Source organism: Cupressus sempervirens, chromosome 8 (genome assembly GCF_028749045.1).
Source record: "Cupressus sempervirens isolate cs-2001-9-10 chromosome 8, ASM2874904v1, whole genome shotgun sequence".
Classification (NCBI taxonomy): Eukaryota; Viridiplantae; Streptophyta; class Pinopsida; order Cupressales; family Cupressaceae; genus Cupressus; species Cupressus sempervirens.
The window spans coordinates 523,451,683-523,471,428 of record NC_143125.1 but is presented as its reverse complement, the minus strand read 5'-3'; the positions used below and the strand labels follow the sequence as shown (position 1 = coordinate 523,471,428).

Genomic DNA, 19,746 nt, shown 5'->3' with positions numbered 1-19,746 from the left:
TACCCACAGCACCACCACTTCTGCCACCTCTGTTGAGAATGCCATTGGGTCACTTGCTGTTTGGCACATGTCATACTAATTACAACCTTTAACTTCGTGAAAATTACTTGGCTTTTTATGGGGAACTTACAGAGATGTTATATTGCAGTTTTTGCCTTGAAAATTTTGATTCACCTCTATTTTATAACAGCACACACTCTCCACCACCTCTCCACTGCCGTCCCCTCACCATCCCCAATTAGCATAAACAAGTCTAAAAGTCTCTATTTGTATGACTTTATCCATCTCTTTTGGAGACAACTTGTGTAGCTTCAGGTCCTATTGCTAATATATCAGATAGAATTCAAATTTATTGATAATATTTAGGCCCTTGGCACCCAAACCCATGTCCGTGTCCCCCTCTCAAGAAACTACATGGATCTATATTATGTACTGAAAAATGTGAACCACACAGCACTCGACCTCAATGAAAGGCAAATATCTAAGTTTACCATATTTTTCCCTGCAACCCCAAGTTTGGAAGTTGATTTGTTGCAAAATCGAATTCGATGCAAATTCGCCTACAATCTACAAAATTGGTCGTCATTTGTTGGGAAGGACCTTGGACGACTTTATGGCAATTTTGCAGCGAATGAGGACAAAACAAATCGAGTCCATATGGAGACCAGAGCAAATGACCAACAATTTTGGTTGCTGTTGACTTTTCAAACGATTTTTTATACATTTTTTTAATTGCAACCCTAAAATGACACTAATGTTTTTCTTGTTTTTGCATTTTATAAATACATATTACCTTTTTTTATCGTGCGTCTGAGAATCAACAGAAGGCAAAAACATTATACTTTGCATCCATAAACATTATCATGCATCCAAAAGGCAAGGCAAAAACACTATACTTTGTGTCCAGAAACATTATTGTGCTCCAAAAAGGCAGTTTTTCTTACCATTTTTTTTTCTATTGCCTACAACCGTCAGGAATGCAGTCTGGTAGAGGCACTCAAAACTTAAAACGAGGTTACTGGGTACATAACAGAGTCAACAGACCATTCATGGTAGAGGCACATTTGATTCAAAGGCACATGTATTTCAAAGTTTATTATTTTCCATTCACAGTAGAAATGCATATAAAATCTTTTATTTATATGGTAGAACAGACCATTCACAGTGGAAATGTATATTATTTAATAATTTACATGATTATCTGAATCTTTTGTTATTTAAATTTTATACAGTAAGTATTTTAGCTTTTTATGGAATTTCAACTCAATATCATACTAATACACAAAATCCAGAAAGAAATAATAATATGAATCTATTGTGAATTTGTTCCCATCTTAGTAAATTTATGGCTTTTTGTTGTTTTCATTTTTATTTTTTTGTTGTGTATTGTTTGTAGATTCTATCATTCTAAGAATGGTTGCAAGTGGCTTTGGCACTGGAAACCCCCATTTTCAAAATCGAAGGATGCTCCCCATTATAGAAATATGTGGAAATGGTTTGAGCAATGTCAGGTGGAGGAGGTTGTGTGGATTTGCAGCAATTGCAAAGAAATATCTAGTAGCTCTTATAATAGAGTGAAAGCACATTTGTGCTTTATTACTCAAAAAAGGCATTAAATTTTGTAAAAGGAAGCTGAGAGTAAACAGAGTGCTACCTAAAACCCTCCTTCCAAACCACACTGTGAACAAATACATTCAAGAATAATAGCAAGCAAATCATGTCGTTGGGGGGGGGATTCTTCTCATTTGTTGCTAAGTGGTAAACCTTCAAAGAAAGGAAAAATATCATCTCTGTCTTCAACTTCCACTCCCAATGAACCACCAGTAGAGGACCATAAATTCTTGCTTTCTCCTCAACAACAATTTGTGAGTAAGAGAGCAATGAGAGTTTTAAAAACATCATTTCAAAATGAAGCTAGAGGCATTGCCGATCAAGCCATAGCGAGGTGCGTCTATGCAAATGAATTGTCATTTAATGTTGTCCGCTCACATACATAGTGAGAGCAGTAAATGAGGCTCCAAAGGGGTTCAAGCGACCTGATTATGAGAAACTACACACCACTTTATTGGATGATGAGATAGCTTGTGTAGAGGCTGTCATGCTGCGCATCAAGAATTCATGGATCGAAACAAGGTTGACAATAGTATCAAATGGATGGAAAGACATGAGAAATCATCCTTTGGTGAATGATATTGCAGTGTCTACAAGAGTTGCAATATTTTTGAAAGCTATGGATTGTGAAGGAGAGGTAAAGGAAGGTCCTCTCGTTGCCATTAAGCGAGTTGGCCCTCCAAATGTTGTTCAAGTAGTAACTGACAATGCCAAGAATTGTAGGGCTGTGAGCTTATTGTTTGAGGAGCGGTACGAACACATCTTTTGAGTGATTGGCCCTCAGAATGTTGTTCAAGTAGTAACCGACAATGCCAAGAATTGTAGGGCTGCAAGCTTATTGGTTGAGGAGCAGTACGAACGCATCTTTTGCACTCACTCAACCTAATGCTGCAAAAACATGGCACTAAGGTTGAGTGGATAAAAAAAACGTATGAAGAGGCACAAGATATCCAAATGTTTCTCACGAACCACCATATATTGCAAGCCATATTTAGACAATTCTCGAAATTGGAGCTCTTGAAGATAAGTTCAATTGCTTTAAATTTAAAGTTGTTTTAGAAATCTGGTCACTTTAGTTTAGTAAACTTTCTATGTTTTTAGATTTTAATTTTAATCTTGATTTTAAATTTTAAATTTATTATTATTTTGATCTTTAAATAGGTTGACGAGTCCTGCCTTACCTCCAACATTATTGTTTTAAGACGCATTGTCAGGGTTAAAGAGGCATTGTCTAGAATGGTAAACAATGCTTATTGGAGCATACAGAGGCAATCTAATAGTGCTGAGGCAGCTGCCATTAAGGCATTGATACTAGATCACTCTTGGTGGGATTGTGCAGAGTACCTTCTAAAGTTCACCAAGCCTATATTGAGCATGATCTGATACACTGACATGGATAGGCCTTGCTTGGGTGAGGTATATGATGACACTGACACCATGATTAAGGATATTAGAAATATCATAAATGAGAAAGAGCAAGATCCTAATAAAAGTTCTTCAAGGAGCTATAGGTAATCACGGTAGAGAGATGGAGCAAAATGACTACCCCTTTGCATCTACTTGCATTTGCATTGAGCCCTAGGTTCTATAGCCAATCGATCCTCAAGGGGAGTACCACAAGAGTTGCCACATACAAAGATCCTAAAGTTTCTCAAGTATACAAGGCAGCCCTTCGAAGAACCTTTCCTGAGCACCTACGACCTGCAATGAGGTTTGAATTTATGAGTTTTGGGAGCATCAATAATTGTTGTCTTGAAGCTCTTGAAGACAAGGATACTGATGGTCCAAAACGGTGGTACTTACATTGACAAATATACTGGCACTTGCAATCCATTTCCATCAAAATTTTATCACAGGTAAGTTCTTTAATCTTAAGATTCTCACTTATGGTTTCTTGTTGATAAATATTCAAAACTCTTCACTCTATAATTTCAACTTCGTGAATCTTGATAGGTTGCTAGCTCATCATCATCTCAGAGGAATTGGAGCACATACTCCTTCATCCACTCAATAAAAGACAACTGACTAAACTTCAATAAGGTAGATAACTTAGTCTTGATGCATTCAAATTTGAGGCTCACAACTCACAAAAAAAAATCCTACAAAAGAGGTGAGGGAAAACATTAGGATGTTGAACCAGAGTCTGCGGAGTTGGAAACCCATTTTGATGCACTTGCAATTGATGATGGTGCTCATGAGATACTTAGAGATGTTGAAGTTGATCCTGTGGTTACGACTGAGTCTATCAATGCCAGTGGCACTAATTGCGTTTCTAATCTGCAACTGCATAATGATGATGATTTTTTATGATATTTGATCACATATGACTATAGTGAGCTGAAGCATTGATATGGTGTATTTTGACATTTTGTAATGCCATTCGAACTAAATCGTTAATATATGTAGTGGTGTATTTTGCTAAGTTGCTTTAATATTAGCATAGTGGTGTATGAATGTATTTTCTGTAGCATATTGTTACATATATATAATTTTAAATAAATAGGAATCCAACATCTGCATTAATGAATAGTTCCATAGGCTACTATTCGACAAGGTTCAAAATCAATCATTATGTGACATGAAGTCCTTGCCATGAGAAAACTTCATAAAATGATGACCATGAGAAAACTTCATAATATGATGATGTTAAATCCTATAATAGATTATGTGTGTTTCATTAATTGCAACTATATATCCTAAATAAGACACGACAATTGAATTTTTGAGCATTGTGCCTACAACATCTTGCCTTAAACATAGTTACTCTTGTTGAAATATCCATTGTGTTTGTCTTCTAGTTAATCCAATTTCTGAGAGTTATTGGGTATGATGGTCTTTGCAATAATGGGGGGTGATCTAATCCGCCATGAGTTGACAGCCCACAATGTTATACTATCTAATCAAGCATGCAGACATAGGTTTGAAGCAGGGGATGGCTAGATAAGTTTCAAAAACTTAATGGGTATGATGAAGTTGTAGCATTTCAGTTCTTAGACACGTTGAGGAATCGAGAAGCATGTGTGAAAGGATTAAGGGAGAAATGCAATCCTCAGGTAATTGAAGAAGTTACGGGATTACCTAGGGAGGGTAAAAACTTTCTAGATAGTCAAGACCCTCGAACGGCCAAAGCCCAATTTTCTTTGCACACAAACCGTCCATTGGAAGTTTATAAGAAACAGAGAACCAAGAGAATATTGTTTGTCACCTTACATGCAATGCGAGACATATATTGTGCAATACATTACCTATGAAGGTTGTCACATTTACCTGCATGTAGTCCATTTTAAGTTGTTGAGTTGTCTACGACATGACAACCATGGTCAATTTACCCAATTTCCTATTTCATCTTCTTCTCAAGTGGGTGGAGCAAGTGCAAAAAATAGCCCAAAACTTGTGTCCCATTGATTGATTAAATTTTTAGTAGAAAGCTCTTTGAGGGAAAAAAAACTAGTACAAACGACCCCAAAACGAAACCGAACCCAGTCCAAAACAAATTGAGTGAATATCAAACCCATGTCCGAACCGGAAACTTAGTTTCTAAGATTGAGACGATGATCATAAGACGCGTCTCTAAAGCTTAGAAGTTGTGGTAGTTTGATTAGATGGCAAAGAAGTTGTGCAAAATTTGGTTTGAAGGGGCCTATGATGTGAAATGAAATCCAAAAGGAAATTTGAAAGGGTGATGGTTTTTTATTGCGATTATGCAAAAAGCTAGCAGTCCTAATAAATGCCAAGGAATGTAAACCTTGATTTGAGATGGGAAATGTGTGAAGGAATGTTGGATAGAAGATCGAAAATAGAAAGGTGAATCATTGGTTATATAAATAAGGAAACAAATGATGATTTTGGTATGCTTTTTACTTTTGAAAGAAGTGGTGATGGTGAGCTTTGTGAACTATGGATGCCACATTTTCAGTTGACACAAAGAAGCAACAAAAAGGATTCAAAGTGTTGACACGCCAAGAATGACTAAATGGGTAATTAGAGATCAAGAATAATGCTATGATCAAAGCAATCTTGGGTGTTATTGGCCAAAAATTCTAGGAGCACAATTGTGAATAGTTGGTAAGCCTAGATATAATCTCCATTATCATAGGGTGGGAATTGGAGGCAAGTGAAAACATAGAGGTTCATCGGGTGATTAACGCCTTATTTGAGGAGCACCTACTAGATGGATAGGAGTCCATTTTGGAATGGGTTGTGCCAGGGTGGGAGCCGGATTTGAGGGTGTGCTTTATAAACGAAGATGAAGCAAGGAGGTTTGGGATGGTTCCATTTCTCAAGTGGTGCAAGAAGTTTGAGAAGGTGAAATATTCAAAAAATGTTGCAGCTTCATGGAAGAAAGTAAAGGAGGAAATTGCAAAGCATGATGAAAAAACGGCTATGGTGGACAGGGTTTGAGCCCTACATGTCCCTCCTCGTGGAAGAAGTCGTCGTTGTTGTAGTAGAAGAATGGTGGAATAAATGATAAAATATGACAAAAAGATGGCACCAATTTTTGTACTTGTTGTTTTGGGAATGTGTTTTGAAGACGGATCATTCGCAATGGCATATATATAATATTAGTAGAAGGGAAGGTGATGGAAGCAGAAGCAAAAATCAACAGCAGTGGGAAAAGATATGGCTATCTTCACGCACAGCTCTGTCAATTCACAATATCCCAATTGCTGGTTTTTGTAAGCTGAATGCATTTTTTTAAGTTGAATCACTCATTTTGTAAGTTGAATCAATTCCATGGCCCTCGAATGGCCTTGTATGGTGGAAGTCAGAATGTAAGCCTGCGGCCTAGAAGTAGTTGATGGTTGATTGTATAATGTAAGCCTATATGCTGTGAAGTGGTTATATAATTCTAATATGGAGTAATGCTTTTTTATAGATATTAATAAAATATATTATGATACTGATCGAAAAATATCAAATAATAAAGACCACTTTTATAGTTCACTCATTATTTTATACAATTTCTACATCATACAAATGAAAAGGATTAGTTATCCTAATTTATAATATAGAATTTGATCGTATTACTAAGAAAAAAAAATATCATTTCTCAACAAATTAATATATGCAAAACCAATCTACAAAAAATAATATGCAATTAGTAAATTTAAAATGTAGTATTCTGAAAAATATTATCTTGGAGGTGTTAAAATACTACTCATAATTAGATTTTACCTTTTTTTTACCATGTCTCTTGATCATTATTAACAGTTTTTACTTCGCCAACTATAAAATTATTTTATTTACATTTTTTTAGTAACACACTTGCGCCACTACACTTCATACAGTGCTGCCACTATAGTTACACCTCTCAGTGTTATTACATTTTCATTCATTAACATTTTTTGTTGTGGATAGCTGTTTTAGATATGCTTATTACAGATAAGATAGGAGTACACCCTGGTGTACAAAGTTATGATGAGAATATAGGAAAATAAAAGAAATAATCATAGGACAAAATGACAAGTTACATTATCTATTTGCCTGCCCTCTCTTGGCCGATGACCACGTTCCTGATTTCTTTTCTCCCTCAACTCCTGCTCAGCCTTTAATTCTTCCATGAAATGATCTATGTTGCGTGACTTGCCCTTCTCCCTTTCCTTTGTTTTCTCCTCTTCTTTCTGCATTCCATATAAACATATGAGATGTTAAATAATGCTATTTACATCTTACAGATTCTTCCCCCAGACTAATGCCTGCAATTGTGACATCTTGTTAGTGGGCACAGTTTCTCAGGCTAAACCCTCATTTTTCTTAAAAATTAATAATTTTATAAAACTTTGGTAATTAAGGAAGAATTTAAAGAGAAAAAAACACATTATTAACAAAGGAATACTCTAATCCTTAGAAACTGCTAATAAATCCTAATTTGTGCGTAAAGTGTAATATCAGAATACTAACCTTTTTCTCAGAATCCTTTGATTTACCACTTGCAGCTGCCAAACCGGGAGGTATAAATGAGGGTACATATCTACAAATGAAGAACGACAAGTCAGGCAACTTGTAATTGTTTAATATTGCTGATGAAGTCCTACGAACACAATAGAACAAAATTATTAAAGCCCGGACAGTTTTGGCTCATAGAATCTAATTCTTGATGGATTTAAAAATCAATAAGTTGAAAACAATTATTGAGGATCTTTGTTTCAAAAAGATCGTTAGCCAGTTATGGTCATCAAATAAGACTATGCTAGAAGCATATAACATAAATAACAAGGAACCCATTTCATCATTCTCCATCACACTAGATTATTTTTCTCTCATTAAATTAAGCTTGTTTGTAGTCTCTGAGTAACAAGAACATCTATTCTGAGATTTACAACAATTCTGCTAGGCAGACTCAAACTAAGACAAATTATCATAAAATGCCAAGTGAGTGAGATATAAAATGTCCTGCTGCTTCTCATCAACCTGCCACTTTGTTTTCATATAATAACAATAGAAAATTGAAAAACTAACTGAGCTGTTGGGTTTGTGAATGATATGATTGCTTCATTATTTGTGCAATGCACATTCACTTGAAAACCTTTTATTTTTAAAATTTGGCACATACCATTACCATCCAGTGATCTAATATGGATTATTTTTCAAAATATTAACATGATCAAATGTAAAATGATACAATAGTTTAATGTCTTTTTCGGCTACAAGTTAAGATATTCAACTATTTATCCCAGTCAAAGCAGGTTATATGAACTAAAAGTCAGTGTCGTAATGATAGTTCACTTCCATTGTTCCACATATACTGCAACCCATTCCCATCATCTCAATTATTTAGCATCAAAATGTATAATGAATTCACGCAGCTGCCAATTGCAGATCATATCAGTTACAAACTGAGCCTTACGAATAGCTTATTTCTAGTTAAGCAACAACTAGATCAAATGTTGCCTGCATTAAGGCAATTTTATAAGTTATCAGCATTTTGATTGACATTGAAGCTCCATAGCATGCATTGAAAAAAGTTAGTCATAATTGGTAACACTACTCTGATATTTAAGAAAAAGTAAACCAAGTGTGCGAGTTTCTCTGTGTTATCAAAAGGATTAACCTCTATGATTTTATTTTTTTCAGAAATAAGGACTGATATAGTTATTTACGATATAGTTTGACAACAAATCAAGTTGTTTTATGTATCATATCAGCTAGAGCCTATGCAGTAAACTCATTATCACATATCTTTGAGTCAAAAGCCTTCCTTTGCCCAAATGCTTCCAATGCAATGTGATAAAGATTCACAAAATGCAAATTCTCCTCAAACTCGCAGAGAAAAAACATCTAGTAATTTACCAGCTTGAACTTTTGGAGAGACTAGAGTATGCACAGTCAGAAAGTATCGTCTCTAGAGCTAAAGGCATTCAGACAATAATTTTTCAAAAATATCTAGTAATTGTAACTCAGAGTCTGAAAAGGAAAAACTTTATCAGGAGAAGTATTGATTTCTACATTTCAATAAGAACACCATAACCATTAACTCAGAAGCTGAGTTTGATTATGAAACCGATACAAAAACATGCATTTTCAATATTGAATATCTAAGTTACTGATGCGGCCTCCTGGAGCCTGGAGGCCAAGGCGGATGCAGGATGCGTATGGAAGCTTTGTGGATGCCGGCAGGATGCGTTGATTGAGTGCTAACTGCTGTTACATATATATAAATAAACAATTATTTCTGTCCAGAACTTAGCTACAGACCAAATCAATGCCCAGAACTCTGTGACAGACTCAGTTGCTGCCCAGAACTCAGCTACAGGCCTGCTACGGGCCTCAATCAGCTTGTACGACACCCTTAATGGAGTGTTTCAGACTTATATGGAGCTGCTGTAGCAGTCCCTAACATAGATGGCTCCTTCTGTGGCAGTACGACCCTCCAGCACGTATGTATATAGCACTAAGCAAAGGAAGCCTTTGAATGTATAAAGCCATACTCTAACCTTGGATGGCTCTCACAAAACTCCCAACATTGCCCAGATTGGTATGGCCAGCAGATAGACTATTTGTAACAGCAGTTAGCACTCAATAAACTCCCAGCAGATAGACAATTATATATATAGATGGATAGATAGATAGATAGATAGATAGATAGAAATCCATACGCATCCGCATCCCTCCCCAAAAGAAGATCACATTTCCCACATCCGTTTCCGAATCCGCATCCACATCGGTAACATAGTTGAATATATTTAACTAAAAAGAGAAAACCATATTTAAACAGCAGAATTTAGACATATTTCTTAAAAATTGGTAATATAATATGAAAATAACTAACACTGTATGAGAAGGAAAGAACATAGATTTTCACACCAAATTATATTTTATAATTGAACAGAGAATTTAAATCTTAACTGCAGCTTATATGTTATTGATTTCATAAAAGCGAATGTGACCACTTGTTATATCCACATTACATATACTTGCCCGGTTAACAGATTGAAACAGCAAGGTTATTTTTAGAAGAAGTTTTGAGTCTACTGATTGTTTAAATAATTCATTTCAGTTTAGGGATGCCAATTCAATGTCAAGCTGGAAATAAATTTGACAAATCCTACCAAAACTCTTTTGTAGTCACCAATGACCTAATGAGAATAATTTCAATTTTTGACATCTTTGAATCACATGACAGGCCCATTCCTTATATTCTGACTTGCTTCTTTTGTAGATGATATGATTTCAAGTATCCGTCCATCTATTCCATCATTAAATTAGCTCCCACTTAATCATATGCAACTCTTTTTCTCCACTTAACTAGTTCAACAACACCTCCTCCACTTCAAGATCAATATACACACCCTAAGACCACCCTGCTCTTAATAAGAATCTCATCATGCTGAAAAGAGATTTTCAAATTACATTACACTATAAAGGGTGAACCGTGAAACCAAACACAATGATAAGAAAGGATGTGTATACAGGACAATAATATTGAATGTAGAAGTACTGAAGAAAGAACACATTTCTTAATAAATAGTTATTATACATCTTCTGTTTACATTTAAGATTATTTCAAATTTTCAACAACTAGAGATGAAAAGCAATCGTTCTATCCCTAATAGATATCAGTTTTCCCACCAACCCTCAGTCATAACCAAATAATGGCTTGCAAGGGTGGAAACTTTGAAAGAATAATCAGCACGTAAGTCGTCTAAGAAAATCTAGAAAAGACAACAGAAATGATTTGAGTATATACTGAACCAGGAAATTTTATAGTAAAAGATCGACCAAATTAGGTTGGTCAATCCAAAGAAACTTCACATCCACGCAAGGATTTTAGAAAGGTAAAAATCTGTTAGCTACATTGAGCAACTGCATTGTTATTACTGATATTTTTCTATTTATCATACATGGTTGTTTCAGGTTTTCATTTTATATATGTTGAAATATAAAGCTTTCCAGAAAAATTATGATTCTTTTTCATTGCCAACTTGAGAATGATGCTTCAATTGTGTTATAAAATTGTCAAAAATATCGAAGTAGGCAACCATACACTTACTAGTTCATATAGTACATAAACTATCATCACAGCACTGCTCTTTTTGGTCTACGATTAGTTATAGACCTAATAATGTCACCTAAGTGCTTTTACTGCTATGATATACAATTAAGCCGTTATCATGCTACTGCTGTGCACAAGAAATTCTGAAATGGAAACATTAATTTGTAGCTAATAGATGATTCATTACAAGACGAGCTTTTGAGTAATTTTGTTGCACTGAATTCAGAATAAAATTTTGCTAAAGTGTTTTTTTCTCAATTTATTTGTTTGACATAGACTTCTTTTAGGAGAATAGCTTCCACCATTGCTTAGAAAGGCTCTGTTACATTTAGATAAGTTCCTCTTATAAGGAAGCTTTCCCTCGATTAAGAGGAAACATTTGCATCAAATGCAATATTAGCAATATAAATTTTTGAGACATTTACTTTTTCACACAACAATTAATGACTCGTGAAAAGGACCCTATTCTAAACAAAATAATTAAACTTCACTTTTAGATTATGACAAAAAAATCTCCTTGTGAACTTATATAACCCAAGTCTCCATCACATCAATCACTCCATAATACCACTCACCAATGATTGAATAGACCATTCAACAAGGACCTTGTTACCAGATACAATTGAGGCAATTTTTATTCTTTCATATTTTTTCGAGACTTTTGCTTTTTACGCAGCAATTAACAAGTGGTGAAAAGGAACTTCTAAACAAAATAATATGAGCGCTTGCACCTGAAGGAGGTGCCATGGTTAGCCCGATAGAAAGATATACTGCATAATTTGAAAAAGTGTGGAATACATGATTTAACGTTGAGGAATTTGACAATTTTCAATTTTTTGTCATACTTTAATTTGCACAATAAATTGCAACTCTTTTCCACCAACCCATATGTTGTGCAGTATTTCTACACAACTTCTTCTACCATTTTAATTTCACAATTTTGCGCGGTTTGCATGGAGTGGTATGTTCAGATTACATCTTCTATTATCCTCCTCCTCCTTTGACTTCTTTTTCTTTATCCAATTTGTCTCCCCCTTCACCTTTTCTTTATCTTCTCCACTCTCTTTTTTTCTTCTCCTTTATAATGATATATTGTAATATATTATTTTTAATACTAAATCTGTTTATTTGCAAGGGAAATCAAACTTCATATAACATAACATGGTTTAAATTTTCATTCATAACAATTTTGTTTCTTATTGACTTATTAGACATTTCATAGATTAGATTTTTTATTAGATTTGAAGTCTTTTATTTTTCTAGTATTTTGATATACTATTATGTATATTTGTCAATTTCTAAACTTTTGTATAAACTATCATGACAATTACAAACAATGCTGATAATAAATTTCTTAGTTTTTAAAATACATCAATTTAAGGAAGATTTCTTTTTTGAAGTTTTTAATATGAATTTAAATCATAAAATTACAAATTGAATAAGAAGCATAAAATAAGTTTGTGAATTCTCAAACTAACCAATGCTATTTAATAAAATTATAGAAAGCCAAGTGAATTAAATTAATTACCAACATACAGTACGGATATTGTAAGAAGTGGTTTTGACATTGCATTATCAATAAATGCACACTATGCAACAATGAGATCAAAATTTATGATAAGATTTGGTTTTTAATCTCTTAGAATTATAATTAGTATTTAAGATATTTTATATTTAGTTAAGATTTAATGTTAAAATTAGAATTAACTTACATTTAAGATCTTAAATAAACATAAATTTGATATGAATAATTTTAGATATAAGAATTTTTTATTTCAAATTTTTAATATGCATTAAATATTTATTTAGGCTATTAGTTATTTTTAAGTTTTAAAAGTCTTTTTGTGATTTAAAATTGAAATAAATTGCAAAAAACAAGCTATTTAAAAATATATCAACTATTTTATTTCTATTCTATTTATTTATTTCATTTCTTTAATAGATTATTATCTTATTTATATTATTAATTTTTCATTTATATCAATTTTAATGGAATATTATTTTATGATATTATTAATAGATTATAAATAAGGTATAATATCAAAACTACCACAATTCCAAGCAATCTTCTTTTTAAATCACTCCGAAGAAGTGTAAGTTAATGAGGGCAGCGAAAAAAATGAAAAAAAAAATGACTTAGCAGACAGTACAATAAATAAAATAAAAATTGACTGCGTTGATTTTGAAGCCATTAATGAATAACATGTTGGCTGTAGGTTGGGCCCCAGAAAATATGGGTAATGTTCCCTGCTGGAATATATAGAAATTGCTTAAAATTTTGAACTCTACCATCCTCAAAAAAAATCAAAGAAGGTTCGATGGGTAAACATCCAAATGAGGACTTTACTCACATTTGTTGTGGTAGAAGTCGGTGATTATAGAATGAAATCCAGTGTGGTGACATTTTCCTCTATAAAGTATTTATACCTTTGAATAGAGATGTTTGTGGTTAAAGCCATGACAGCAAATATATATGACAACCAAGGAAGTCGTTGAATTGCCAGAAATGGAGTCGATTTGGGCTGCAGCAAGGCACTGTTTATGCTTGGAGACAAGCCCCCATTATATTAAACCTTGTCGGCAAATACAGTTGGAATATTCTGATAACATTAAAGGACTAAAAGTACGCATAAAAACAAAATTTAAAACATAGGTTGTCTTTGGGCAGTCGGATCACAAAACATCCATTTCTGCTTCTTCAATTAAATGGGGCCAATGAATTGTAAAACAAAATTGTAGATTTTACATCAGGTGAGAAAAACAAAGTTGTAGATTGAATTAAACTAAATTTGATGGGCCGCCTGTTTTGACTTCAATGTTATCAACCTTGCTGAGTTGCGCGAAATCGGAAAATAAAAGAACTTTGTAACTGTTGGTTGACAATTTGTTCTCCTATTAGATTTTATAATCTTAACTCTTTGATACCCCAATGTTTTGGAGAGACAAAAGGATGTTACCAACAAATGGATCAGTGTATGTGTTCTATCACTGCCCTCTGAATTACAAGGCACAGCTCCCTTAAGACTTTCAATGATGTGCAATGAATATGTCTTTATTAGATCAGAAGTTTTGACAGAATTAAGCTCTTAACCTAAGAGCAATAAAGGATAACCAAATTGTTTGTAGACACAAATAATTCAAGCAAAATGGATTTGAATAACCTATCACACTCAATGGAATGACTGCAGTAGATTATTTTGAGATTTCTGACTTTTACTCCTATTCTAAATGTAGATTTAACTTATCTAAATGCAAAGAGGAATGGAAGAGGAAATACACGAGGGCAAATAGAATTGCTTTGACTACTAAACTTGAATGAAATGGAATTCAACAAGTTACTAATAGATTCATACACCTCGATCCTTCAAATCCCAATTAAGTTATCTAACATGCTATAAAACCAGCAAGAGATGAAGTAGAATCATACATGAAGAAAGTAAATAGAATTAACTATACTGCAAACATCAAAGTGAAATGGAATCCACCTGATTATCATAAGATCATATATCATTTAGTTTTTTTTTTCTTCGTCTTGGCATCTTGTTTAGGATTTGCAGAGGTTCTCTCGATTGTCAGCTCTAGCTCATGAAAGTAAAATCCGATAATACAGATCATTCCGACACTTAAAATGAAACTTTTGATTTAGCTTACACCTTGCTGCAATAATGTTCAAATGGAGGCTTGGTTCAAGGCTCAAGCTACAGTTCAAGCATAAGTCCCGTGATCATGGAATCATTAGATGCAAAGATTTCAGCAGCTTGAGTTCTGTTGCAGCCCCATATTAGGCTCTAATTGAAATTTTCTTGCATGCAGGAAATAAAGCTCTTGGTCAAGTTGAGGAACTTTTCAATGCTTGCATGTAGAAAAATCTCAAAACACTGATTTTAATTTTTAACCTCGAAAATGTGAGTTTTGCAACATGCATGCGAATGTGGAAAAAAAATGAGGCACATGGAATCTTGATACAGTGAAGCGATTGTTTTTTGGATTTCAATGACTCTAGACCTCAGCAAAATGGATTTTTCCACTATCTCTTCCAACAACGACGCAGCCAGTACATGAGGCTGTTTTGGGAGGGTTGCATTTTGAAATGGTTCTTTTGGGCAAATATCAAAACTAGAGGTTGTGGGTTGAATTGCAAGGAATGGAAATTATCTTCTACAAAATCTTGAAATCCTCTTTACACTCCTATGATATATAAAGAGACAAAGCTCAAAGATGTAGTACAACAACACAAGAAAATGAAACAAAAGGTCTCAAATTGATCAATACAAACAGTTGCAGGTTTGATAAAAAGGGAAGGCATAAGAGTTACAAGGTGGGAAGCTGGTGAAAAGGGAAAATGTGGGCTGCATAGTGAGACAAGAAAATGTGTGTGCTCTGTAGTTGCAGAGTGATATATGAAATCGAGAATTTGAGGGAAGCTAAGAGAGCCCTGTTGTAAATAAAATTGGTTCAGAGAATTTAAACTCTTCCATGAATGAACTAGTTACAACCAGAAGGTGAGAGAAGTAAAACCAGCCCAAATGAATGAAAAGAAAAGAGAGGCAACCACGGTCATGGAGGATCGTGAGTTGGTAAATGAATCTCCTTTGGGGGATGTGGATGTAGCAAATGGGCAAGAGTATAATGAAGTGGGGAAAGAAAAATTGTGGAGACAGTTTTCTGCAACAAAAAATGAGTCGATGAAAAGGCTCTAAGATATGAAAGTCGATACGACAACAAAGGAGGCAAAGATGATAGAAACAATGATAAAGATGAGAACAAAGAGGATGTTGGGGCAGCGAAAGCGAATAAAGTAAAATCTAAATATGTTTAGTTTAGTTTGCCTTTATATGCAAGGTTGAAAGTAAGAGAATGCAATTGTAGATTTGCATATGGATGTTGAGTGTTTGTTTGTACAGAATGTTGAGGATGTTGTAGAGAAGATTGGTGGAAGTGGTCAGTTTGCGGCGGATTGAAATCCACAGTGGAAAGAAAGAGAAGAGGCGGAGCATTCCGTATGCAGTCAGTTGAATCCCACAAAGGAAAAGATAACTGGAAGCCATGGAACTATTAGATACAATGATTTCAGCCACTTGGTTTCTATTGGAGCCATATTAGGCTCTAATTGAACATTTTTGCATACTGTAAATAAATCTCTTGCTCAATTTTGATGAAGTTTTCAATGTTTGCATGTACGAACACTCAAAACAATGATTTTTGAAGGCTTGTGGTATCTTGATAGAGTGGAACGATTGTTTCAGAAATTCAATGATTGCAGACCTGTACAAAATGGATTTGAAAAGGCTTACAAAACTGGCAGACATAAACCAATTCCACAATCTCTGTCAGCAACCACGCAGCCTGTACAAGTGCGTATTTGGAAGGCTCACATTTTGAAATGGTTCTTTTGTGGTAGTGCCAAACTGAAGGACATCAGGACACAAAAGAATAAGGTTGTAGGTTGAATAGAAACAAATGGAAATAAACTTCTGCAAAGTCTTGTAAACCTCTTTACATTCTTATGTGATTTAATGAGACAAAGGTCAAAGAGGTAGTGCAATGACAGAAGAAAAAGAAATGAAAGATCTCAAATTGATCAATACAAACAGTTGCTGGTTTGATAAAAAGGGAGGCATAAGAGTTACAAGAAGGGCTGCTCTTAAAAATGGAGAATAAGGGAGCATAGAAATAAGAGAAAACATGTGTGCACTGTAGTTCCAGAGTCAATATGTGAAACAGAGAGTTGGAGGGAAGCTAAGAGAGCCCTGTTGTAAATAAATTTGTCTCAGAGAATTTGAAGTCTTTTATGAATAAAGTAAATCATGTTTCAGTTTGTCTGCAATTGGTATTAAATGGGTTTGGGTTTCTAAGTTGGACAGCCGAAAAGTAATTGCCCTTTCTGCATCGTTAAGGATACAAAAATTTAAGATATATACAAAAAAATTAAGCATTCACCTACAGTCCTATTTCATTTAAGATACAATAATATATTTTTTATTGCCACACTTCAACTCCAAGACAGTAATGCCGGAATTCAAGATGTCGCTTGTTGAACGATCATTTAAAATCATTCTTTGTCGCTAAAATCATCTGCGGAAAACACCTTGTGACTACCAAATTGCAAGTTAAATCACAATCTCCCCAACCACCAAACCCTTATTCTTTGAGGTGGGGATTGTGGTCATACAAGAGGGATTTCACAAGTTTACAAACTTCATTGCTAATGTCTAGGTGTAGCATACCCTTCATATTAAAGGCACTCTGAACATCCATCTGAACTTGCCACCCACACATCACTGCCATTGCCAAAAACATTTGAATAGTCTTAATCTTTGTAGTGTCGTAAATATATCTTCGTAACCAATCCCTTCTTTAGAAAAGCATACTCATATCCCCAAGTTGGACTTTATACTTATCAATGCTTCCTTCAACCTTGTATTTAATCTCAAAAGCTCGCTTGCATCCAATGGTTTTCTTCCTTGGTAGACAATCAACAAGATCCCAATATTGTTCTTCGATAATGCCTGATATATTGTATCTATGACATCTTTCCAAAGTGGTGACTCGAGAACCTACTTCATTACTTTTGGATCAAAATTTTGAATAATTGTGCATGTAGGAGCCAAATTTACATCTGTATGAAACTTCCACCAAATCTTTGGTCCGCAAATAAGTTCTCTCATATTGCACCTAGTTTTGCATCCTTTATTGTGGTATAATACCACTTATGAATATTTTAGTACATAGGAACTACAGACATTGGCGGAGGTAAAGGTGGACACTACTCCATTGGAAGCAATGCCTCTTCTCATATTTCTTCACATGTTTTTGCTCCATGGTTTATTGGTAAAAAATTGGCTTTCTAAGCCTTACAAATGATTTCTTTTGATGCCAGTGGTCCTTAGGTCCTTACAAACATTTAGGAAACATTACAAACAATTAAAAATTGAAACTTTACTCGTTATCTTTATGCTTGGGTGCTCCTACACCATACTACCAACCTTAACATATTTCCAAGTTCCTTGGAAACATAGAACAACAATGAGTCATTGCATTGATGTCTTTGTCTTCAACTTTGCCTTTACCCTCTTCCATTTACCATCTTTCTTACCTCTTCCATCCAGTTCATCTTCAAAAGGACACGGGACTATCCTTGCAGAGTACCTTCTCATCTACTCCCAACAAAGGAGTATTCAATGGCCACAACCCCAAGTGCTCTACCAATCAGATATCCACCTATCCTTGCTACTTCACCAAACCAACAAAGCATTCGTCTTATTCAATAGAACATCCTAGAGGATGCCTCACTCTCCTCATGTCATGCACCTTTTATCAACCAGCTTAATCTCTATTGAAGAATGGTCATAACAGACCTCCTATTGTCCACCCGCATGCAACCTCATAAACCTCCTCCTTGCAGCTAGATGGTACAAGCACCTGCAACCAAAAAGTCAACAAAACAAATCCTTTGCCCAGACCTTCTAGGCTTTGATACCAATATGATGCAAAGCATCTTACACAAACAACAAAACCTTCAAGGGTGCCATTGATCAAAATCCAATTCAATATCCTAATCAGATTCAAAGGCATATAACAAGATTGTGTTATTTTATCAATACAAGGACCGCAATATAACATCTTGACAATCCAAGAAACTTGAGGACTCTTCACCTTTAAATTTTACACAAATCAGTCTAAAATGAACCTCACGACTGATCACAAAACAACCTCTACTTCTTCCACGTAACATTCTCCACGGGGAATTTCAATAAAATCTACAAGGTTGAAGACATTTTGATATACCTTGGGGTCATCCTATAATCTTTTTTGTACCTTGGACCCTATTCAAAAACCAGAGATCTCTCTCTATTACAAATTATGATACAAAATCAGATTCAAGGCATGACTGATCACAAACATCAAAACAACGACTACTTCACACACACGGTTGGCCTTGCCAACCAATAGCTGATAACAATCAACAAACATAACCAATTTCCAAAAGGTCATTATATTGTCTTGAAAACATTATACAAAAGGTACAATCATTGATTTATGACAATGCTTACAAACAAGATAAATAACTCTAATTTCAAGAACAACTAGCCCTCATCAAATCTGATTACATTCTGATCTTCAATACAAACTCTAACGAACTGTCATCACAGAAATGATCATTATAACAATCGCTCCAGTCAGGATTCATAGAACCTAGTTACTAATACTTTTCCTGATTTTTAGCCCGATCCAACGGCTGAATATAAAAGTTATGGCTGTTTTCCTAAAACCGGTGACCCTTTGTTTAGGGTTTTAACTGCTTTTGAAAATAGATGGAAATTTAACCAACAGAAAACTACTTCACTATACTAACTTCTAGTATGGCTTATACATTCATATTACAACTGTAGGAGCCTCTATGACTCTGCAACTTGTTACAGACCCTTCAAAACGCTATGACAGTTTGAGGTTTTATTGAAAAATCATTACCAAATGCCCACCAAACTGCTCACCACCCCTGATAACAACCAAAACAAGGTTATTTCAGATATTTCCCACCATTTTTAACTTCCTACAAACTACCAAACCAACTTTACAACTGATGGATCCAATTTTGCAACTTTTCTTGCACTTGTTGCAAAGTTGCAATTTTGTAAATT

The 19,746-nt window shown here is 34.6% G+C and overlaps 1 protein-coding gene across 4 annotated transcripts in view; it reads right to left on the bottom strand.

Moving 5' to 3' along the window:
• Positions 1-19,746, bottom strand: part of LOC149543496 (protein RRC1-like) — a 107,584-nt gene that overhangs the window by 34,805 nt on the left and 53,033 nt on the right. For all 4 annotated transcript variants that reach the window (XM_089798296.1, XM_089798297.1, XM_089798298.1 and 1 more), the window contains 2 exons: positions 7,513-7,582; positions 7,083-7,232 (listed from right to left, as the gene is read on the bottom strand). In XM_089798296.1, coding sequence (XP_089654422.1) covers positions 7,083-7,232; positions 7,513-7,582 — 220 coding nt within the window. The remainder of the gene's footprint in view (positions 1-7,082; positions 7,233-7,512; positions 7,583-19,746) is intronic.